This window comes from Anastrepha ludens, chromosome 3 (genome assembly GCF_028408465.1).
Source record: "Anastrepha ludens isolate Willacy chromosome 3, idAnaLude1.1, whole genome shotgun sequence".
NCBI classification, from domain to species: Eukaryota; Metazoa; Arthropoda; class Insecta; order Diptera; family Tephritidae; genus Anastrepha; species Anastrepha ludens.
The window spans coordinates 127,378,034-127,402,818 of NC_071499.1; the positions used below are offsets into that span (position 1 = coordinate 127,378,034).

At 37.2% G+C, this 24,785-nt stretch overlaps 3 protein-coding genes and 1 long non-coding RNA gene across 7 annotated transcripts in view; 3 read left to right on the top strand and 1 right to left on the bottom strand.

Moving 5' to 3' along the window:
* Nucleotides 1-2,056: 2,056 nt before the first annotated feature.
* On the bottom strand, nucleotides 2,057-11,729 carry LOC128859166 (kinesin-like protein Klp10A). 2 transcript variants are annotated; one of them, XM_054095929.1, is made up of 5 exons: nucleotides 11,621-11,729; nucleotides 8,536-10,242; nucleotides 4,895-5,141; nucleotides 4,095-4,829; nucleotides 2,057-3,996 (listed from the first exon to the last, which is right to left on the bottom strand). In XM_054095929.1, exons 2-5 carry the CDS (start codon nucleotides 9,483-9,485, stop codon nucleotides 3,676-3,678), a joined length of 2,253 nt encoding a protein of 750 aa, XP_053951904.1. In that variant the 5' UTR covers nucleotides 9,486-10,242; nucleotides 11,621-11,729; the 3' UTR covers nucleotides 2,057-3,675. The 2 variants fall into 2 exon arrangements, with proteins under 2 accessions (XP_053951904.1, XP_053951905.1); XM_054095930.1 differs by having other exon boundaries at nucleotides 8,536-10,245; nucleotides 11,621-11,725.
* Nucleotides 8,321-11,591, top strand: LOC128859174 (uncharacterized). The gene is made up of 3 exons (XR_008454105.1): nucleotides 8,321-8,470; nucleotides 11,112-11,298; nucleotides 11,370-11,591. It is a non-coding gene; the product is annotated as an uncharacterized LOC128859174 (long non-coding RNA).
* Nucleotides 11,730-13,606: 1,877 nt separating the features above from the next.
* LOC128859170 (hormone receptor 4) lies at nucleotides 13,607-15,359 on the top strand. Of its 2 annotated transcripts, none has more exons than XM_054095940.1 (2): nucleotides 13,607-13,863; nucleotides 13,913-15,359. In XM_054095940.1, the coding sequence occupies exon 2, from the start codon at nucleotides 13,969-13,971 to the stop codon at nucleotides 14,860-14,862; it is 894 nt and encodes a 297-aa protein (XP_053951915.1). In that variant the 5' UTR covers nucleotides 13,607-13,863; nucleotides 13,913-13,968; the 3' UTR covers nucleotides 14,863-15,359. The 2 variants fall into 2 exon arrangements, with proteins under 2 accessions (XP_053951915.1, XP_053951914.1); XM_054095939.1 differs by having other exon boundaries at nucleotides 13,608-13,863; nucleotides 13,940-15,359.
* Nucleotides 15,360-16,260: 901 nt separating this feature from the next.
* The window catches only part of LOC128859169 (estradiol 17-beta-dehydrogenase 2), a 72,508-nt gene continuing 63,983 nt past the window's right edge, over nucleotides 16,261-24,785 (top strand). Inside the window, exons 1-3 of one of the 2 annotated variants that reach the window (XM_054095934.1) lie at nucleotides 17,258-17,675; nucleotides 17,741-18,053; nucleotides 18,107-18,590. In XM_054095934.1, coding sequence (XP_053951909.1) covers nucleotides 18,502-18,590 — 89 coding nt within the window. In that variant the 5' untranslated portion in view covers nucleotides 17,258-17,675; nucleotides 17,741-18,053; nucleotides 18,107-18,501. Of the gene's footprint in view, nucleotides 16,870-17,257; nucleotides 17,676-17,740; nucleotides 18,054-18,106; nucleotides 18,591-24,785 lie in introns of those variants that run through there. The other variant, XM_054095935.1, reaches the window with a different exon arrangement.

The following is a 24,785-nucleotide window of genomic DNA, read 5'->3' on the forward strand; positions in this document are numbered from 1 at the left end:
TGCTGAAGAGCGCAGTTTCATTGGGGATGGTCGTCCAACTATCCATGTTCCAATAGATGAAATAGAATGGAAATAACGCTCAAAATTGAAGACCCTTTATCATCATTTAGAAATTATACCAACGTCCGCCCCATTACGAGGGTTATTGGAAAAGTCCTACTTAAGGGGTTAGGGGTAGTCAGAATTTTCAAAAAAATGGATTTTTGTTTTAGCATTTTCTTAAAGTGCAATATCTTAAAAATATTGTGTGAAAATTTGATGTGAATCCGTCAAAAACTTTTCGAATTATTCAACAATTAACAAAGGGCGCTCCAGAGCGTTCGCAAAACTGTAAATGCGTTTTTCTATGTTAACTATGTTTTTTGAACAATGTAACTTAAAAACCGCTTGGTAGATTTCAATAAAATTTATACTGCTTTTGAAAAATATAAAAAACTCGTGCCTAATCGAAGGATTTTTTTTTTTTTCAAAACATTGGATTTTTTTTAACAATTGTCGGTTTTTTCTCGAAAGTCTAAAAAATATTTCCTGGCCGCCATATTGTTAATTTAGGAAAAAAGCTTCGATCAGGCACAAGATTATTTATAAATAAAACTAATTTATCTTGTCCGATTGATTTTAGAGGAATCTCCAAGGACTTTTTATGATCCCCGCAAGGGGATTCGGGAGAAACGGGCTCCACACAAACAGCGATCATTTTTCCAATTAGTTTTTTTTTTTTTTTTGAAATTTTGCTAAAGTCAAGTCGAAACGTGTTGTATTAATGCTGCTTTTATTTTGATAAAATAAAGCAATTGACTAGCAAAAAAAAAAATGATTGAAAATCATCATTTTTTCGGCCCTCTGACTACCCCAACCCCTTAATTGTTTGTGGTAAACCCTTTTTTTTATTTTTCGACATAGTCTGCTTTTGGGCTTATACTCTTCGTTCAACGCTGTTCTAGTTCGTTGATACCTTCCGTATAATAGGATTTGTGCAGGTCTGAAAAATAGCTATTCGTTTCTGTAATCTTCTCCTTGTTTTTCCGGCTAGCCATTTCTTCAAATAATAGTCCGAGGGATCCGTTGCAGCCAAGTCTGGAGAATAGTTTGGATGTGAAACGAGTTGGAACTATTTTCATTAATTTCGCGACCACAACAACCGAGACATTCGCTGGTGCGTTGTCGGGCTGAAAAAGGAAACTCACTCGTCTAACTCGATTCACACGAGTGCCAAACACAAAGAAATATACCTATCTGACTGAAACTTGGTATGTGTTCTTCCAAGAGATGCCACTAAATAAACATAACCTCAATACGCGCCAGTAGTCCCATCGCTCTGACTTTGCACGGATTTTTCAAACAACTCTCGTATTGTCTGCGCTGTGCAATAACATAAACGCCACACTTTTTTGTTAATTTGTTAATTTTAATTTTTAATGTTTTTATTTTTTGCTTTTAGATTTCTTTTTTTTTTAAGTTTTTACGTGTATATATAATTTAAATATTAGATGCTACTAAATACGTTTCTCATTCAAATTTTATAAGGAATTCTTCTTAAATTCTCTTCATTGAAAATTAATTTTTTTATTGATTTTTGAAGCACTTGTTTGTAGATGTAACATAAATTTTTACGCTAGACGCGTTAAGCTTAGGAAAATCAACAATACGATACATGTATACTTGTTGTTGTTATTGTTGCACTCGTTATTTAAATATATTTATATTTTGTAGTAGTAATTGCTTGTTGCTGAGGAGCACAATTTTGTGTGCCACAGACGCACATTTATATTAAATAATTTTCCTTTTAGTTTTGAAAAAGTTCTTTCGATTTGCTAGTCTTGTTGTAGTGATTTCTTTCTACGTATGTAGGTATATACTTAATTGCGCGCGCAGCCAGCTTAATATAGATAATAGAACATTTAAATGCGCTGCTCTTGAAGGGCAGCCGTTGTTTAATATGGTGTTGTTGTTGTTAGTATTTCTAGTGGCGTTTATTTTGATTTATGCTTGCTGTTGAGTTTCTAAACTATCTAAACAATTTTGCGAAATTATTTACCTAAATGTTTCTTTCATAATTTCTTTTGACCGTCTAATCAACTGGAAGTCGGAGTTAAGGAATACGGCGAACAAGATTAAAGCATAAAAAATGTGCGTATAAAAATCGGTAAGCTTAGCGCACCGTGTAACAAAACGAAATTTTCTGTCTTGCAACAAAGTATTTAATTTTCAAAACAGTGAAAGTGAAGGAAAAATTTGTATGAGGGGTGATAAAGCAGACGATATGCGCGTGGATCGTTGTACAAAATGCTTACATGTGCAGCAAAAAGGTAGAAAAATAAAGAGTTGCAACAAAATGTGCCAAAGGTGTAGACCCTACGATTTTTACGCACATCCGTATATACCCTCTGTATATATTTATGTATAGGTTAATGCAGTGAGTTACATTTGACAGAAAAGCGGCAGCGCTGCCCTCTGTTTTACCATGGTATGTATGCACATATGCAGATGTTTTCTTATCGCTTCATATGTGGCTTTTTGCGAACTTAACGGGTTTGGCATTTTCTTTGATACATTTTTTACTGTCTTTTGATGCAAGTGTTCATACGCCAATTGTCCTACAAAAACGATGACTGCTAAAAGTAACTCATAATACTTGGATTTCCATAAATTTCATGTTTTTATGTTATGTTTTTGCTTTTTTTCACATGTATAAAAAGGTTTAAATTCAAAATAATAAATATCTTAAGAAATGTTAAAGGAGAAAAATTATTTTTAAATGAATATGCCTCCAACTTCAACCCATATCGTGAATTGCGCGCGCATAGATCAGCTAACCTGCGCGAAAATTATATAATGGCATTACAGTTTTGTATGCGGTATGAATGAGTTTAGAATGGATATGCCGTGAAAGAAGTGGGCATGCGCGTTATTTAGATGAAAGAAAAAAGTGCGTTGAAGATGGCAGAAATTGTTATGAAAACCAGCATCCAGATGCGGGCAATTGATGTGCACTAGCTTTGACTTGTGACCGACAGCTAAGAGAAAACAGTGTGCGAAGTATGTTATGTGAAAATTTGTATTTTTTTATGGTTGTTTTTAAGTTTAAACTAATGCATTCAGTGCAGTGAACAAGTCTGCATGAGCTTGACAGACATGGACCACATATTCGAATCACACACATTTTTAAGAAAATTTAAAAAAAATTATGCTTGCTCCACTACAGCTACCTAAAACTTGCATGTAAACATGTCCGTGTGCACCAAAATGCCATGGCTGAGGCAAGCAACAGCTGGTGGTGGGCAGGTAGAGGTGCCAATATGAATGTGGATACGAATGTTTGTATGCAAACACCATAAATCTTTGAAACGCCTATCACTTTTGTTAGGATTTTCTGGTATAGGGTGTTAATTTTTTGTTTGCTGTGTCGGTGATGTGGGTGCGTTATTTTTAAGGAGTATTTTTTATCTCTATAAGTATAATCATTTAATTGCTACTGTTGTTGCGTCTACATATTTTTGTTGTTTTTGTTAAACATTATAATCTTTTCTTCATTTTTGCTGCTATCATTAAACACTGTCATGCTGTTATTGCATCGCTTCTCTGGATTTCAAAGGTCTTCTATTATATTAATATATACGTGAATTCTGTTTTTTACGTAAACGGTGCATGTTTCTCTACACATTTACCCACCGCTTAGCGTTTCCCGCCAGTCGGTTTAACAGTGCACGACAACATTTCCTCTTTGGCCATTTTAGCGCGAAAATCGGCCATCAAGTCTCTACAACTGGTTGCCAGTTCAGCGAGTTGTGTGAAAAGTGCTTCCCCTTGCTTACAGTACGCATCCTGATCGTAATCAACGTAATTGGTTAGATCATACAACCGCAAGGATTCCGGCAAAAACTGTGACAGAAAATCATTGACTAATCGATGCTGATCCACTACCATTTCTTCGGTTTGTTGCAAATCGGAAATGGCTGCGTGTTGCACGAGCAATTCATCTGACATGTCATGTTCCTATGGAAAAGTGCAAAAAGAAAATATATTGTATAAAGAAAGCAAAGACATAATAAATTAATTATATATGTATACTTCAAAATTTGAATAACACTTACACTTAGTGACCGCAACAACGCCAAATCGTTCTCCGACATCTGTCCATTATTCTTGTTGTTATTATTGTTATTATTAACATTGTGATTATGCGATCGATTATTCTGTACGACCATTTGATCTTCGTCCTCCTCCATAATAACATGCTCTCCATCACCTTCGCGCATCATATCCGGCATATCCTTAACGACAAGCTCCTTCACACGATCCGCATACCGTAGCGTATTGAGCGTATGTTCGCACGAACTCAATCCTGGCGATATCATTGCAATCATGCACGTCTTACTCTTCTCACCAATAAATGAGTCACGCAATACTTGTGTCAGTTTCGATACGCGGAATGGCAAGTGAGCCGATTGTTTGCCCAATGCTCGTATACATTCTTTAAGCGCGAGCAACGATTTATTAATTTCAGCTCCTTCCATACGTGTCTGTCTATTAGCAGAAGATGTGTCAGCACCTCGTTCATTACCAGCCAAATCGATAAATGAAAATTTGCCATGGATTTTTGTGGAACCAGGCGGACGCAACACTATTTGGAAAACTGCATGCGAACGCGATGAATTGGAGTTGGCCGACGTTTGCCCAGAGGTACGCGCCGTATTGCCATGTTGAATGAGTTTGAGCACTTCTTCGACGCTATCCACGACCTTTTCAGTCAAGCCAACCACCTGGACTTGTTGCTTACCATCTTCGAGTACGCGCAATTTTTGCTTTTCTGAGAGTAAGTCAAAGACCTAAATCGTACATAATAGGAATATTAATTAATGAGCGATATAGAAATTTAGAGTAGAAGTTTTACCTTTCCACTGTAGATCTCAAAGAAGCTGGCGGACACAACCAAATTGAGCGTACGATATCGCGCACTTTTCAAATAAGTGAAAACGTCGCGTGCGGCCATTGCATAAATGCCATTCTTACAGTCCTGAACCTTGCCGTTAAATTCACCGCCCATTGTGTGTGTTTTGCCCGAGCCCGTTTGGCCGTATGCGAAACATGTCGCCATACCGCCATCGAAAATTGTCTGCACTAAAGGCTTAGCAGTGTACCTTTTTTAGAAATATATATCATAAAATTAAAATTTAGTCAATGAAACAACAATATATAGAATTTACAGGGTGGGCCATATGGCGTTTGCTTTTTGAACCACCTATTTTTTTGAGAATGGTAACACAAATGACATGTCAAATGTGTTCATAATTTACTGGCATTTACGAAATGCGACGCTATACGCTTGAACAAAATTGGGAAATATTGAAAACCTATTTCTAAAGTGGTGAGTCTTCTTTGTTGTTGTTTTAACAGCATAGTTAGCCCTGTCAGTGCAAGTATATCATCAGTCGTCTTCGTCTAGCTCATATAAGGGTAGGCCCAGGAAACATGCTGTTTCGACAGGTTGGGTCCAGAGGGAGAGGGGGGTTAGATGAGTCGGTTTGAGGGGGCATGTGAAGAGGTGGTTAGTGTCGTGCGGGGTACCTTCACATGCCGGACATGTGTTTGGTATGTCGGGGTCAATTCTGGATAAGTAGGAGTTTAACCTGCTACAATATCCAGAACGTAATTGTGCCAATGTTACACGAGTCTCACGGGGAAGCTGGAGCTCCTCATCTGCGATAGGTGGTGGTTGGACTCCGATTACGGCATTCACAGGACGGGAGTTCATGAAGGTGGTAACGGTCTCCCGATGAATGTCGTTTATTGACTGTCTAAATACTGTCTGGTCCAGTAGGTTTCGGTCAGTTTTGTCCTGGAGTTCGTCAGCGTAGTCAAGGAGGTGTCTCCTGACGTGCCTGGGAAGCGGCTCAGGCTCAAGCAGGTGTCTGCAGGGGTGAAACCTGCGGTAACACCCCAGCAGGAACTGCTTGCTGAGCAATTTGTTGTGCTCCGCAACTGGGAGCATTTGTGCCTCGTTGTGTAGATGTTGGATGGGTGACATCAGGAGGCACCCGGTCGCTGTCCGAATGGCGGTATTTTGACATGTCTGAAGCTTTGTCCACTGCGAATCACTAGTTCCAGGCGACCAGACAGGCGCAGCATAGTTTAGAACCAGCCGGCCAATTGCCTTAAATGTCGAAAGCAACAGTTCTTTGTCTTTGCCCCAAGTGCTGCCGGCCAGCGATTTGAGGACCTTGTTGCGATTTTGGACTTTAGTGGCAATTGCGGTTGTATGCGCAGAGAAGGAGTGTGAGTCTTCTTCTTCTTCCGCGGTTACAGTAATGGCGAGCGTTACCGTGACATGCTCAACGAGTTTTTGTTTCCAAAAATTGAAGAGGATGACATGGACGACATTTGGACGACAGGACGGTGCAACTTGTCACACTGCCAAAGTTACACTCGAACTTTTGGCTACCGTTCTTGAATTCCGATATCAATTGGCCGCCTCGGAGCTGTGATTTAAGCCCGTTGGACTATTTTTTGTGGGGAGCCGTTAAGGACAAATGCTATGCGAACCATCCAGAGACGATTGATGCTTTAAAACACGAAATCGAAGTTGCCATTCATGAAATTGGAGCTCAAACAATCGAAAATGTGCTTAAAAATTGGGTTGATCGAATGGCCTACTGTAAAGCCAGTCGTGGCAGTCATTTGAACAATATTATTTTTCATTCATAAATGACAATGTTCAATCTTCAAAATAAAAAAAAAGTTTGAAAAAATATTAATAATTTCTTTTTTTTTTATATCCGATTGAAAAAGCACCCTATATAAGTATTAGAATAAAATAACGAGTATACGCTAATAATGCAACGATTTTTTCTTTTTGATTCGTTTATCATTAACTAATTATGTCGAACAAAAACAATTTTGTGATCGGGCCGAAAATGGCAAATGTGTGGTTATGTGCAATGCGTGAATCCAAGATATAAAATGTCATATACAAGAAGCCCTGACGCACACAAATCTGAGTAGTTAGTTAGCGTACAAGTTAGAACACAAAATATGAACCATTTGCCTGTTTACATATGCAATCAAGTGAGGGGTTAATTAAATTTTCCAAAAGTGCATTGGCACAAACTATAAATAAATAATCAAATAAAGATGCACTTATGTTAGTAAATTTTCAAGTGCTGCTTTTCGACTTGGGATTTCATATTAATTGTTGGCGCAAAGTTTGTTTTGCAAACATTTTTCTTTGCAAATCTCGTTTCCCATTTCATCCATTTCACATATGTATTACCAAATTATATTTTGCTGATTCCAGTAAAAATATTTATGACTAATGGGCAGTTTATGTGAACGCAAATAGAACCTCACAATTCTCGACAAATGATTTTCTTCCTCCTTTTCCCTTTTCCATGCAGCGACTTTAAAACTGTTTACGTTGCTAACAAAAACCACGTTATATTATATATGTATTTACTATATGTACAACTGGTTAAGAGTGGTTTTAAGCGGTTGTGAGGAATATAGCAAATGAACGATGGTGTTGCAGTGAACCTTTTACCAATAGGCGTAGCATACATCCATAAACCTTCAAATAATATTAATACATTGGTTTGTGTGTTGTTCGAAAAAAAAGAAAACTGGTAAGCATAAAATGCATTTGACAAAAACCGCAAAACAAGAAATGTTCTCGAGTTGAAATGTTGAACAATTTTTGGTCGCAGCGGCAACAGCAACCATTAGCGCAAACTTCTTTGGGAGCAAACTGAATTTAATAAGTTTTAAGCGCTTTATACAAAAACTCATCAAATTCGTGTGAAATGTAAGCGGTTTGCGAGCTCTGACTGGTTGACTTTCTTTTTTTACTGCATCGTTTCCTTATTCTTCTATTTACTACCGTTCTGGCTTTCACATTTCCACATTAGCACACCCAAAATGTATAACAAAACTTTCAAAGGCGATGACTGCGCCATCGTCTACTCTGCCGCCACTGACATTCGTCGGACGCGGAAGGAAAGTTAGGAAAATGTTGCAAGTTAAATTATTTGTGTGAAGCATTTAATAGCTTATTTATATTTTTGGTTATGTGCATATGTAAGTAGCGTACAAAAACAAAGCAAAATAAAAACAGAACTCTGCTCATTGCCAAGACTGTTGGCTGATTAGTCAGCATTTATGGCATTAGTAAACAAAGAACATATGGAGACGACTGAGAAGCCAGCGCGATTTTAAATACCCGCACACATACATACACAGAGATTGGCTGTTAAGTGAAGGCGATGGTGAAGTCAGTGATCCGGCCAGCTGGCAACTAGTCAACCACACTTGCTACGTAACTCTGTACACACATACGCAAGCGCGTTTTTGCAAAGTCAAGCTTACACAAAAATCAAAGTTTTGCAGTCAATACGAGCAACATCAATGCTAAGAAGCATTCCCAATTCCGACTGGCCGAGTTTTAACCAATGCTCAATCGGCTGTCTAATAACTTTCAGTAAGTAGGACCAGTTAAATACATATATATATATTTGTATGTGTAGACTGTATGTGCATACTCACTTGTAGACCATGGCATTGTCGCAATGATCATCGAATGCGTAATCAAAACGGAATTTATGATTTTCGAGGAATTTCGTTAGATCGACCTTGTTGCGTGGTTCATGAACGATGAGTGTATCCTTACGCGGCACCGAAATCACATCGATCTCTTTGCGCGTAATCTCTTTGCGGCTAAGTGGTCGCTTGCGTACACAAACTGTAATTTGATGATCCTCGTACACTTGCCCATCAACAAGAGGATTAAATTCCAAAGTACTCTGATATTCCCGTATCATTTGCGCTGTTTCCCAATTGGGATTTCCGGGGTCCTGATTCATAAGCGCATTTTTTTCCTCCTTAATTTCAGCTTGCCGTGCACGTCGTTTCTCCCGATTCTCCTTTAGCCTTTCGACTTCTTTAACAACATAGGAGCGACGTGCGCCCACGTTGCCTGCCACTGAGCTGGACGCTATTGAAGATGAATTACCGGCACTAGTACTCATGGCAATGCCACTGCCACCACCACTACCGCTGCCAGCAGCAGAGGCGAGCCGTGTCGCGTTGTTGGTGGTGCGCGAGCGCACTATACCTGTTGTCGGTGGCGGTGGTATGTTCTCCGAGTGTTCCGAGACCGCAGACGAAGAGAGAAGATTTGTGGCGTTGATGGTCGTACGATTGGTGCGATGACCGATAGCGCCTTGAGTAGCATTGCGTGCCAGGTTTATGGGAGCTGTCGCTTGCTTTTTTGGTTCGGGTGCGGCATTTTGTTCCGGTTCGGGGTCTTGTAAAATTTCCGGATTCAACGCAAGTATAGCGTCTAATTCAACTTCCTTGCCTTTTGTTTCGCCACGTTCGTACCATTCTACCGTGATCGATTTACCCGACTCGTTAATTTTCGACACTACTGCGGCGTGCACACGGCCATCTGTGCGCTTAATTTTGACGCTTTGACCAACTGAGATGTATTCCATTGTGGGAGTTTAAAATTATCCACTTCTGCGGCTGTGCAGCTTCAATACGCTTAATGATTTGCTTTTGCTTTTCCCCGTTTAGGGCTGTGGTGTTCACTTTTCAATGTAGACGAGTGTTTTTTTACTGCTTATTTTTTATGGCTTTTCTTATGCGTTGGCTGACTGCAAACGGAAGGGCACTTACTGATACTTGACGAATTTTCCGTCCACCACTTCAATTCGTTTTCCGATATTTTATTTCTTGTTTATGAAACTTACTACTAAAATATTCTTTGATTTACCTACTTTTAACTGTTGTTTCTATTGGAATTAATTCGTTTCAACACCTCAGCGTGGGGGTTTCACTAAAGATTTTTTGCCGTTGCGACGATTACTCACTCACTAAGCTCGACTGTGCTGCTTTGGCAGCGGTTGTATATGGCTTTGTAAGCAACGACAACAGCAACGTAGTCGATATAAACAGCTGCGCGACGCGCGGTGATCCGGCGGAATTATTCACTCGCTGAATTGTTGCTCGTTCCCAAGTGTTTATCCGTTCTTTTATGCTTCTTTTTCGGCTGCTTACTGTGGTTGTTCCTGCTTTTTGTTAGTGTTGAGCCAATTGTTGTTGCCGTGATGGTGACTCGCTGCCGATTCGAAATTCAACTGACATTCGAGGCTCGAAGCGGCAATTGGTATTCGTTATCCTCCTCTTCTTTTGCTATTTCTTTTAACTTCGAGCGCTATCTTATTTTTATACTTCTGCTCGTTTTCGCTGCTGCTAACAGTGTTGTCCAATTTAAACACAAACAAAATCGTTCAAGCAACGTTTCGCAATAAAGGTTGAAATATAGGCAAAGATGAAAGTAGTGTAAGGAGCAATAATTATAGATTTTCGTTTATTTTTGAAAATTAATAAATTTTGAGACAAAATTAAAAAAAGATTTATTAAGCGAAATAGACGAAGATTTTATTTTTATCTGACAAAGTGTCCTTCAAGTATCAAAAAATTAAAACTTCTACTGACATTAAAGCAAAAATGTACGGGTTTTGATTACAAACAAGCGTTGAAAAGGTGAACAAACTCCACTCACAAACGAAGGAAAGTACAAAAATTCGCAGTTTTAATGTTACTTAATAAGAATACCATAAATTAATGAAACATTTAAAAATATTTTAAGTTTAATATTTTATCAAAGTAAATTTCATATCTAGGGTTCCAATTTTCGATAATCAACTAAGTAGTGCAAATTAGTTAATTATTCTGCACATAAACTTTGTTTACTTTTTTCTTAACAATATATTTAAGTTATTGCGAATATTTTCAGATCTTCCGAACAAATAAGTTTGTATTTACTTTCCTGTAATTATTGAGAGAAAAGAGCAACATTTCGACAACATCGATTGTTTTAACTAAATTTTCCATTTGCACTACGAAGTAGATAATTATCCAATTTTCTAATTCCAGTTTGAATAGAAGTTTCAATTTCATTATGAAAGGTTAAAAAGAGGCAGAAGTTTTAAGTAAATTGCGCTTAAGACCCCAAGAAATTCATTAAAAAAAAAGTAAAAAAAAAAAATCGCTGTGGAGCAAGGCAACCCACATTCATGTATGTATCGTATTTCCCTTTCATTTTTCTTTTGTAGCTGCCACCACATTTTCAGCTGATTGAATTTACGCAATTGTGCAATACAGAGACATCCAGCCATTGCAAGCCATTATATATTTGACCATAGATGACTATTTGACAATCAACTGATACTTGTTACTTGTAGTGTTGTACAATGCACCCTGAGGCGGATGCAATAAGATAATGGAGAACGTACTTTTATTGTAGTTTGTCAAATTAGTTCAATTACTAATTATTCACTATTTATTGATCAATATAATTTTCTCACACTCAGCCGCTGATTCTGAAGAACAAGACCAATGAGCACATATGTATGTATTTGAAATCACAGTGACGGCATGTGCAATAACAAGACGTTAGCAACGCCACTCAAGGAGAAAAAAAAACATGATTAGATGACTGTAGACACAATTAATTGCACGTATAACTAAATAAAATCTTCTAAATATTTCATAATATACTTTCGTCAATTTTACACTCAATTATTACTGTTGTTTTTACGCTACTAAATCTTTTGAAACTTACAAGTTATGAAATATTTTTAACTTAAATATGACCAGATGTCACCGTATATGTTGCGATGGTTATGGCTGACAAACACAATACAAAAAAGTGCATGAATAACTTCAAAGGCAGAAACTACATGCACGAAATGACAGTTGGTGCGGCTTGTTAGTTAATAGGAGAGAAAGAGCAAGAAGAAGTGAAGGCGCGGATGACCGCATAAAAGAAGTTGAGTTTTTGTTTGTAGTTGCGGAAGATGAAAGAATAAAAGATCGGAGTAATAATAGTGATGCCAGATGAGTTAAAGTCAAGTAGGTAAATGTTAAGGAATTCGAATGTAATTGTAACGAAATGTAGTTGTTGAGGGAAATGAAATAAGTTTTAAAACACAACTAGTCCTTCGTCTGAGTACTTAAACATAAGCAATTCATAAAAATACCGGCTGAGCTTTCCTTTTCTACCACGATATATTTGCTTATAATGTCTAAGTGCGTGGACCGAATTTAAAAATTATAACACGCAAATGTAGTCACTATATCAGCCTTTTGATTTATATTACTTTTTATAAATTAAAATTAAGAATTAATAGCAATATTTAACGTTAAAAATGCTGCTTTTTTGCATAAGCTTAAAAAAATGCCCTATTACAGACGCTTATTTCACATAAATACAAACACAGAAAAGTAACAAAATCACTTATAAACATTCTTTATTACATTAAGATTCGATTTAAAGCTATTTTTACTAAATAATAGTCCAAATTCTATTAAAATTCTATTATTACAAATGTTCTTCTAACCGTTTGTAATACCGTGCAGAATAAATTTGAGGAGCGAACTGTCAAACGAACGATGAGAGAGAGAATAACAAAGCGAAATAAGAAAAACCCAGCAACCAAAAGCGAACAATTCTTTTATCATTTATAGGGGCGCTTTTTTAGTTTCAAATATACATAATATTACAAAAACAAATATTTTTACAAAAACTGAAAATTTGGAATAAAAATCGCGCGATTTTTAGTCCAAATTTTCGCCTGCGGCGCTTTTTTGACTTCAAATATACATATATATTACAAAAACAAATATTTTTACAAATACTGAAAATTTGGAATAAAAATCGCGCGATTTTTAGTCCAAATTTTCGCCTGCGGCGCTTTTTTGATTTCAAACATACGTATATATTACAAAAACAAATATTTTTACAAAAACTGAAAATTTGGAATAAAAATCGCGCGATTTTTAGTCCAAATTTTCGCCTGCGGCGCTTTTTTGATTTCAAACATACGTATATATTACAAAAACAAATATTTTTACAAAAACTGAAAATTTGGAATAAAATTCGCGCGATTTATAGTCCAAATTTTCGCCTGCGGCGCTTTTTTGATTTCAAATATACATGTTTATAACAAAAACTAATATTGTTACAAAAAAAAATTTATAAATAGTGAAATAATGCAAAATCGGACAATTTTTGACCTAAATTTTCGCCATCGGCAACGATAAAACAACGTTTTTATAAGTGCTATGAAATATAAAACCTAAGTTAAATGCTTGCTGGGTTGACGACTGCTGTATACTCTTCTGTTCAACTGTATTTCAGTACAAACTGCAAAGCGGTAAGAAAAAACCTAATTTTTAAACTTCTCCTGGGGGTTCTATAGGGACAGTAGGAGGTTGGGACTTTCACAGTTATAATGGTGTGACCTTGCTCTTTCTAATGGGCGCGGTGGGTGGTGCCACGCCCCCTCCCCCTCCGCCCCCCATTCAAATATATCGTGGTAGTAAAGGAAAGTTTTGCCAAAATACCCACCCGTGTGGAATTGTGTAATATAATTCTGGTATTAAGAACTATTTTTGATTAACCCCACGGCAACCCTATCGTCAGTGCATTTGCAATCGGCAATCGCGCATTTTTTTCTTCCATTAGCTTTTTCGCTTGATATCTCTTTCGTTTTGGCAATTTGACGTTTTTGTTTTGCGCCATCATTCGCGCCGTTTTGGCGTTCGCTTGCCCCCACTGCGCCAAACATTTCTTATTTTTCTCACTCGCTCACACAGAGAACAGTTACATGTGCCTCTTCACAAATTTTTCGTTGGTTTTTTCACGCAATTGCGTTTTCCTCCAACGTTCGTAACGAAAATTCTCTGAAGTTAAGTAAAAAGAAAAAAGTACCTGCGTGGAAGGCAAACGAGAGCAACGAGAAGAAAATTTTCATTTTCCATATTTAAGGAGTTCGCATTGTTTTCTTTTTGCAAATTTGTAACGTGAGTGAAAGTATTTTATTATCAAAACACCACAGTAATTTAGATAAAGTGCCCTTTTCCGCTGTTTTATATATAGCACACTTACCACAAAGAGCTGCCATCGAAATGGATATCATGGACATACAAGCCGTAGAGTCCAAATTGAGTGACGTCACGGTGACCCCAATACCGCGTTCGCAAGTGCAAAATTTTTATAACTATCAGCAACAACGGGAACAGCGTGAGCAGCAACCTCAAATACAAATCTCTGCCATACATCATCCTCCTCGTGACCGCAGCGGCTGTGCAAGTTCCAGTTCTGTAAGTGCCAGCACGGTGTTTGACCTGCATCACAGCGTGCTAGGAGGTAGCAGTAGCAAAAGCAGTGGCGGTCGTGACCTGTACAGTAAGCGTGAACGCGACTATCATCAGCAATCGACAAGCACCTCGGCTGCGGCGGCAGTAGCTGCTCTTCAATATACACAACAACTGCAGGCGCAATTAGCTCTTCTTCAGCAGCAATCAAATACCATTGCCTCCCCCGCCTCGACGCAACGCTCCAACAGCAGTAGCAGTGGCGCATTGAACAATGGTGGCGGCAATACGTCTGCTGGAAGTGGGGGTGGCGTCGGTGTTGTTAATGTTGGTAATGGTGCCATCAGTGTTGGTGCCGCGTTGGGTGCAAGCAGTAACGCTGCGTCAATTCTTAGCGCTGCACAGTCACAACTGAAGTACCCACTATCTACGTCGCCGGTTGTCATAACTACACAAACTTCGGCAAATATAACAACTCCCATGACTTCCACAGCCAATTTGCCCACAGCGGGCACATCGGCGGCTAGCAATGGACTAAGTAAGTATGCGCAGCTGTTGGCTGTGATCGAGGAAATGGGCCGTGATATAAGGCCAACATATACAGGATCGCGCAGCTCGACTGAACGTTTAAAGCGTGGCATTGTGCATGCGCGTATACTTGTACGTGAGTGCCTCATGGAAACGGAGCGTTCAGCACGTCAATGAGATATGGTTGTTTCTGACGGCGGGGCTGGAGTTGGAATTGAAGATGGTGGCAATGGCATGACTGGTGCTGCAGCTGCCGATGGGGGTAGGGACAGTAATGACGACTTTGGTAAATAGTGGTTTAGTTAATTAGGATTTAGTTTAGTATAATTACGTTTTGCAGCACTTATTTCGGCGCAAATTGTTGCGACAACTCAACATTCTATGTATGCCAACAAATAACTAATTTCTGATTTAACTTAATTTTTTAAAGATCGTCTACGTCTATTATTAGTGCATGAACATAGTTTTAAATGAATTTGTGAGAATTGTGTATTTTTAAACCAAAAGGGCAAGCAAGTCTTTACGCTTTGCAAAAGCGAACACTTTCAATGTTTCATTTTGATTATAAGTTTGTTTCTTTTAATTATTATGCAATAGTTCAAATTCAAATGAATGTTTTAACTTATAATTTTAAAATAATTTAAATAAATTTTAACAAACAATTTTAATAATAATATTTTTTTGTTTCTTTTATTATCAAGTGCGTGTGCAATTATTTATTTATGTTTTTGTGCATATAAATGTTAGGTATTACTCGGTTTAAATGCAAAAATAGACTAGCTCAGGTTCCAAAAATATTCAAATGCAACAATGCATATACCTAAGTACAGTACATGTTTACAGCCATATACATACATACATATACAACAATTTTTAGCAAATGCAAATAGTCATATAGCGGAAAATGTTATACGATTTAACTACTATATAATATATATACCAATAATAGCAAATGTCGTTCATACAAACATACATACATGAATATACAACAAACGTTAAAGAAACCATTTTAGAACACTAATTAAAAAGAGAACAAAGAACACACCATTTCTATATTAAAAAAGGAATATTTGCGGTATTAAAACAAGCGCAAAAAAACGTATACAAATTTATACAATAAAAAGTAAATAAATCCTATGATTAAAAAAGTATATGAAAGCATAGATATGTATATACATATATATATTTATACATATGTTAGTTATAGTTTAACTATATTAGATACACAAAAATATTCCCGGTTATTTTTTGATCGTACAGTATTTCCCAGATATAAGCATCGTCTAAATGCACGAGATTCGATGCCTATAAGCGCGAACTGCTTATATGAAAATCCGGCTTACAAGCACTGACTACATAAATTCAAATTCTCGGTTATAAGCACTGACGGCGCATATATTCAAACCCTCGAAACGAACGCCAGTCTCAATTAAATTAAATACATTTTTTCTTAAATAAAGAACAAATTCAGATAAATTTTTTTTTTTTAATAAAGTTTTTTTTCTTAAAGTTACCCTAGGGTTTACATGCGAGAAATGCTTTAGCGAGAAATACTGTATAAGTAATGATGAATTTAAAACTTCCACGTTAATTTCGACAAGTGCACGAAAAATAATCGGTACCATGCCTAGCAGCGATCACTAACGATCAGCTGGTGCACAACTCATTTTGAATTCAATTTTCGCTATCGCTGTGATACCAGCGTAAACTTAAAAATAATTTTGATAGTAAGTGAACATTTACAATTGTATCAAATTATTTACTACAGTAAGTTAACAAAGTGTAAAATGGATGCTAGCAATTACCTCAAGAGAATATAGAAAATTTGCAATAGTAAAAAAATGCAGAAAACAATACAGCGGTTAGGGTTTGCGCTTCGTGCAAAAGTACAGGGTGTAAGCGAATACTTGAAATGTGTAATGTAGTCATTCCCGTTTTATGGCGGTAAATGCAAAAGCAAAACAAGAAAATGGTATAAATTAGTGGTATATAAACCAAAATATGTAATTCATTAGGGAATATGGTATCGATGCATTTTAGTGACAAAATATTTTAGTGTATATTAGCTGAAAATATTAATAAGTAAAAGCCTTAGCGTAAAATAAAATTTTGGCAAAATGTGTATTTAAATAACACTTACGTATACGAGTTTATACTGGAAAATGGATAAATATATGTATGTAGGTAAGAATGTTAGTACGTAAATACATAAATAACTGTATACAACTGAAAACGAAAAATAAAGCAAATAAGTTTTTAAGACAGAAGTAAACAATAAATAGAAATGCAATAATAAAATGTATGAGCATATTGTTCTTTGTCCCGTTAAGCAGAGAAAACCTTTTAAATTTTATAATAGGATTTTTTTATGGAAGTAGTTCGACCACTGTTGCTGAGTGCTTTTTACGTGTGAGTGCCATTGGGTTGCGCAGGCGCTTAAAGAGCATAATGGAGGAGTTTGTATCGAGAGATCGAGATGTGTTGGACCGATTTGCCTTTTTCTTAAATATGTTATATTTTCTAAACTTTGTATGAAAATATCACGCCAAAACACATTAATGTAAATCTTTAGCAGGAAATAAAACCCTGGTGAATTGGTGTCAAGGCAAATTTATTACAGGTGACAGCAAACACATATAAGTAAAACCCTACATGTATTTGTTGTTCCGTTTGGTCCAAGCATCACGTCAAAATCAGTAATCAAATGTAAATATACGAATGTGAACATACCAATACATACAAACAAAGCATATCATTTTGACGTAAGCCATACCTACGGCGAAAAATTCAGCTGGGTGAATGCTGTCACCTTAATAAATCCACCTTGATTGGTGTCGAGCTATGCTGCATCATTAGGCTACATAGACGTCAGTAATGCCCAGTGACCCTCACTCGGAGGGAGAAATAAAGTAGCAATTCTCGGAAAAGCACGCTACTCTCTCGCTACTAAGGGAAACTAAAAGACCGAACGATGGCTAAGTACGGTTGTGGTAATCGCTTCGTACTATTGATAAAATTTATTTCAATGGATAATATCTGATCCTGCTTTTCACAGGCGTAGCAAAAGGTGAGAGCCGCCTTTGCATATACGAGTATTTAAGCCCCGCGACAGCATGGGAACTGGGGAGTAGCTGCTTTAGACAGCTGCCGTAAAGGGGTTCGGACTAAGTTTCACTGCATGGATGCCTGTCTAATTACCTGCTACTGCAAAAGCATCAACATAATCGTCACTAGAATAAAAAAAGTTTCTTCTGACATTTACACCGGTACTATAAGGCCAACATCTACTTAAACTCTCCCAAGCTTCTCAGAGCTTTATTGACTTACATAAATAAAAGGCCGCATGTGATAAGATACACTAAAAATTCGTATTTATTATATTTTTAATTTTATTTCTAATACTAAAACTAATTTTATTTAGCACTCATGACGCTTGCAGCAATCGGGATACGGTTTGGAATTATCCTGTGGTATGACCGCACAATTCGGTGGCGGCACAGACTCTGCGCAGCTTTTAATAAGACAAACAATATACAAATACAAATAAAATACAATATAATTATGAAACGGAATTGTAGGGCTTCTTACGTTTTTGCTGAGATGCTGCTTTCGGCATCGCAATGGTATACAGCACATTCGCCAGGGTTTTGAAAGGTTTCGCCAATATTAAACTGATGCGCTCCAAATTCACAATCAGCTGACAGCGCATAATAAAATAAAACACTCGTTAATAAGCTTACAGAAAACATGTAAGCAGATCGTTAGCACTTACCAGCTAAACCAAGGCCATAGCAAAGTAGAAGTACAGCTGCTCCAATGACATACCGCATATTTATAAGTAGAATTCAGATGCTGCAGGAACGTCTATGCTGTTTAAAATTCAAATGCAAACTGTTGAATTTACGGTAAGTATTTTATATTTATTTATAATAGATAATTTGCATATTTAAAACGTAGAAATTTATTTTTCAAGACTGCAAAAGTGACATCACAAAAATAAATAGGAGAAGAATATAAGAAATGCTGATTTTAATAGCAAAACGCAAAGAAGTTCAATTTACATTGACTGCAGTTAGGAAATATTAGTAAAAAACAGGTACACTTGTGTACAAGAAAGTTCCTTTTACGAAAAATGAATAGCTCATTTGCTGCAAATGTGGCATAATCCAAAAAATAATAAACAATTCCAAAGCCCAATCCAAAAATAATAAAAAATGGTGTTAAGGATGCAGAAACTACCGTGGCTACTAATTTTTTGTTGTAGAAGAAATGCATTGCGGTGTCTATTACCACTACCTGAGAACAAAAAAAAATATGTATTTATTTTTGCTTACGATGTAATAGTAAATTGAAAACTCTCAGCAAACGAGCGATGTGTAACGAATTTAACGTAGCAGTATTTTGGTACTACAAGAATGCCATTATTTTTCACTTCACTGTGGGTGCGGAGAACAAGAAATCACAGTTAATTTTACAAATTAATGTTAATAAAAAATATTGCTGGCATTTATTGCAAAAAAAGTTAAGAGTTGTATTTGTTGAATGATCAAATAACAGTGACTAACAACAAACGCAAACAGGCTTTAGAGCACATAAAATGAAATAAAGGGGGAAAATACTCGTATCATATCTGCACATATGCCTTTGGTTAAAGATGTGTGTTAGAACAGGAGCTGTTTAAAGGTGAGTTTTAAAAAAAATGGCGCGTAGACTTCTGTTAGGTGTTAGGCCGAGCTCCTCCTCTTATTTGTGGTGTGTGCCTTGATATTGTTCCACAAATGGAGCGACCTACAGTTTCAAGCCGACTCCGATCGGAAAATTATGAGAAATTTTTTCAGGACAGAAATTCACTCGGAGGTTTGCCATTACTGGCCGAGGGGCGACCGCTATTAGAAACAACTTTTTATATTCTTTGATGTTCATGCACGGAGTTTCGAACCTACGCAGAGGTATTCAAACCTACGGTGAGGTATACTTCGAACAAAAAACACACAGAAAAATGGATGCAAACGCCAAATAAAGCAAAATGAACAACCTGAATGAGGCTAGCAATATTTATAGCCGTTGCCTGACGATATTCGGATATCAGTGAGCTTGGGTTAAAAGGGCACGCGATTATATATGTATATGTTTGGTGTCGTGGAATATTTGAGCAATGTAGAATCCCCAAAAAATTTATGCACATGTTAAGGATGACTCTGCGCAATATCGATTCGAGAGTTTTGGTACAAGACAGATTATCTGAGGGCTTTAAAATACAGACTGGAGTTAGGCAAGGCGACACGTTTTCCTCAACTGTTGTTAATCTTTCACAGTGTTTCGCAATAGACGAAGTAACTGATGCAAAAAGAACTGGACATATGTATACTCAACAGAAGTACACAAATATACGCGTACGCGGATGATATTGCGATAACCAGCAAAAACCTTAATGTATTAGCAAATACTTTCTGTAACATAGAAAAGACAACCGGTAAAATTGGATTGAGACTTAACGAGGAAAAAACAAAATATATGTTGATGTCCAGAAAAAACGATCTGGTACCTGGTACAATCAAAATCGGGGCATATGAGTTTGAAGCGGTGAAAACTTTCACGTATCTAAGCCACGACAACGCAATGAGCATTACAATCGACGAGAGAATACAAGCAGCAAATATAGCATTCTACTCACTTATTAAACTCTTTAAATCAAAGCTGCTGAACAGATCTTGCAAAATTTCGCTGCATATGTAAATCTTTGCTACGGATCGGAGTCTTGGACAATAAGTGAAAAAAGACAAAAACAAGCTCCAAGTATTCGAGAGAAAAATTTTGAGGCAAATGATTTGAGATGATGATGAAGATGTTTGGTGTCGTGTGTATGGCTCTTTTTGTTTGCTGAAAAGGTATTTGTTTCAACTAAGCTTAGTGAGTAGTGAAAAGAATCACAGTCGTTAGAGGAAGGCAAGTTAGTCTAGTGTCTACTAATGCAGCACTTTGACCTCTACCAAAGATCAGTTATCTGCAAATAACTTTGGGTGACTAAGGAGTCTTTTTAAGACTAAATCGTTCTTATTGAAGTCCATTAAATGCCTTTCTTTTTCAGCCTTCTTCCAGAAGAACAGATCGAGCCCGCAACCGTTGGACAAGCCTATCCAGGTAGGGCAGCCATTGTTTCCCATTAACTATTCTTTGCTTTTACTTCGACACTTGAATTATTTGACACACACAGAACAAGTTTTTTCTTCGATGTGTTGAGGCCTTACAAACCGATTTCCGCGTGCATAATTTTAGTGCAACCGCTGCTCAATAAAATTAGTTGATACTCATATAATTTTTTCCCGCTTTTTATGCGTAACAATTTCCTGCTACGCATCAATTTCGCGCCCCTTTACTCATTTTATTTCACACAGTTCAATTTCCATAGTATTTTGGGGCCTATACATTTGAGTGTGTGAGTGGTTTTTTGTCGGATTGGGCCAGCGCATTTATGCAATGTGTGACGCACAAGTTGCAACATTGTAGCTGGTGTTACATCGATCGATCGGACAGTTATCAGCGCTCAATCGCCAGTCACCCACACCACCGCCACCTTCGTGGGTGCCTTCGCCACCGTCTAATATGGAGACGAAAAGCCCAAAAGGTGATACAATTTTAGTAAAGTCTTTAGTTTCAACGGCGGCAGCAATAACGCCAATGCGAATGCAATGGCAACACGCTACGAACGTGAATAACAATAACAATAAAAGAAAACGAATAAAAAAACTAAAGTAGCATTAACAAATTGTAAATAATATGTGTAAAATGCAGCAAGGCAGTGGCAACATCAGCGGAAAACAAAGCGAAAACTTTCGAATTTTACGCTTTTGTGATTTGTAAAAATGTATTAAGTCCAGCTGGTGGGGAGGTGGGAATGCGGCTGCGTGTTGACGCTGTTGTTTAAGTTTGTTTTCCTCAATGGGCTTCAAAAATACAAACAAAAAGAAGTGAACAAAGCAAATAAGGCACCAACATTCGTAAGACCAGGTGAATAATACACACATACATATATGCATACATTTACATACACACAATATATATGTGTGCATACAATTGCATATAACTGCATTTGGACGAGAAAGTCTACATATTAACTGCGTTAAATAACAACAAAACAAAGTGCATTGACGTTATGTGGGTAATGCGGGGAAATTCGAACGCATTCATTTTCGAATCGATATGTAACAAGACTGTGATTAACGATTTCATTTAGGCAAATACTTGAAGAGGGCAATACTTCCACACATATGTACATAGGCGTGCCTTTGCTGAGAAGTTTAGATTAAGCAGGAATAAGAAAATATAGAGAAACATTTTATGCTTTTTCAAAATATATAGAAATGCTAGATAAGTAAATCATCATCATAGGTAAGATAGAGCATAGGTCAATAGTTAATTATAAAAATTTTGCGCCTCGCAGTGTAACGTCTCCAAATAAGTTGCGGTAAAAAATAGTGCGAGCACTCCGAATTCTCTGGTATTGGTATTTACGCTTTTATTCTACTTAGAAAAGAGAAATATGAACTATGGTAAAAATTGCTTTACTGCAAACGCTCGTTAAGAAGTACGTATGTATGTGTTGTAACATCACTAAATTTATCGATTTTCACACAACCAATTTTCATCTCCAATATTAATACCTATTGTTCTTTCCTTTTTATATTTGACGCGTAACAAAGCACATCGTATTTCCGCAACCTAATTTGAAATAAATATAAAACATCACTACATCGTGATATTTACTAAACTAAAAGGTATATAGGTGTTTTCATTATATTACGGTTGCAGAGGTCACTCGATCCAACAATTGGTAGAAGAGCAAGGTTTTCAGTAATCATCTCAAACATTCAAAATGGCTACTTCCACGCACAATCGTATTGAGGCACTTACAAAAAGCAATTACGACACGTGGTGTCTTCAGGCACAAGCAGTGTTAATAAAAGCCGAATTATGGGATTACGTTAGCGGTGCGACGATTTTAGCATCCACAGCGACTGCTGAGCAACAAGCTCAATTCAATAAAAAGGACATGATGGCAAAAGCCGAAATTCTCCTCTTAATTTCACCGCACGAGCTTAAACAAGTAAAAGGCTGTTCAACAGCAAAGCAAGTGTGGGATAAACTAAAAGCAACCTATCAAAGCACCGGCCCTGCAAGAAAGGCAACTTTTCTAAAGCAACTTATATTGCAAAAAGCATCTACGGCAGATGATACAAGATACCATCTAAATAACTTCCTCGATATAGTTGACAAACTGGCCGACATGGATATAAAAATCAATACGGAATTGCTAAGCATCATGATGCTCTATAGTCTTCCGCCAAGTTTCGAAAATTTTAGAATAGCATTGAATCCAGAGATTTCACAACAGAAAAATAAAAAGTTTGCAATCTGACAATGGCACAGAATATTGCAATCGCGAATTTGATCACTACCTAAAAGCAAACGGAATAAAAAGAAGACTGAGTGCACCCTACACAACCCAGCAAAATGGGCAAAGCGGAAGAAAAAATCGATCGTTGCTGGATAAAGCCCGATGCCTGATGATGGAGGGAAACATACCCCAGAAGTTATGGGCGGAAGCGGTATATACTGCTAACTATCTACTAAATAGAAATCCCGCAAAGGCACTTAAGGGCTGTACACCACACGAAAAATGGACAGGACGTGCGCCATCTGGAAATCACTTACACGTTTTTGGTAGCAAGGCATTCGTGTTAGACAAACTTAGAAAATGTAAGTTTACACCAAAGGCTACAGAAGGTATTTTTGTCGGTTATGCACAAAACGCAAAAGGTTTTCGCATATACTTACCGAAAAAAAATTCTATCATAATTAGTAGAGATGTCAAAGTAATTGATAAAATGTATTATCAGATAAACACAAATGAAACGAATAGCTATGATAATCTCTTTTATGACACAGAAACAAGAAATCAATCAAATACAGATGAGGTTGAACTGCAAAAAGAAGACCTGTCTAAAAGTAGACCTATGGTGGGCATTGAGTTCACATCAAAAGAAACAGACCGTGAAGAGACAATTTCTGAAAATTCCCATATCCCTGAAACCATATCCTGCCAAGGTACACAATCTGAAATCGAGAGTAATACTAGAACCATAAACGAGCTAGAAAACGTTGAACAATCTGAAAGTGAGGAAAATGCTCAAAGCACGAAAGAATCGAATACCGGCAGAGAAAATCAGAGACCTCGCCGAGATCGAAAACGTCCAAATTGGTTAGATGACTATGCAGCCGATGAGGAAGAAACATCTGATGAGTACCTATCAAATTTTTGCGAAAAAGGCATTGATGAGTCAACGTTTATGTGTCAAACCGAAGAAAAAGAATGGCATAATACCATCAAATCATCAAATCACATAAAAAATTGTACATGGGAAATAAAAGATAAAGAAAACGAAAGTAATGTAGTTGATTTCAAAATAATACTCAAAGAAAAAGGGGATACCAAAAAGGCCCGCCTTGTCGCACGGGGCTTCTCACAGAGACCAGGTGTAGACTACGTTGAAACGTGGGCTCCAGTTGCAAAATTGAGCTCTATTAGGCTATTGACATCAATTGCTGCTCAAGAGAACCTAACGCTACATCAATTAGACGTTACTACGGCATACCTAAATGGAGACTTAGATGAGCGAATAATAATGAAGAAACCCGAATACCTAGAAAAATATATCGCAGAAATTTTAGTTGATGAGAGCGAAAATGAAGACTTGAGTGTGTACTACAAAGCAAAGGAAATGCTAAAACAAATCAACAATTCTTCAAAGGAAAAGGTGTGTGTCTTGAAAAAGGCATTATACGGGTTAAAACAATCCGGACGACAATGGTATAAAAGGTTGGACTCCGAATTAAAGAAACTTGGTTTCAATCCTTCAATAGCAGACCCCTGCATTTACGTACTGCGGAAAGGAGGAGCCAAGATACTACTCGGGCTATATGTCGATGATATATTATTGGCGTACTCCTGCGAGCAAGCCTTTGAACAAATCAAGAAAAAACTGATGGCCACTTTTGAAATGAAAGATATTGGGCCTGTACAAGATTTTGTTGGTATTGAA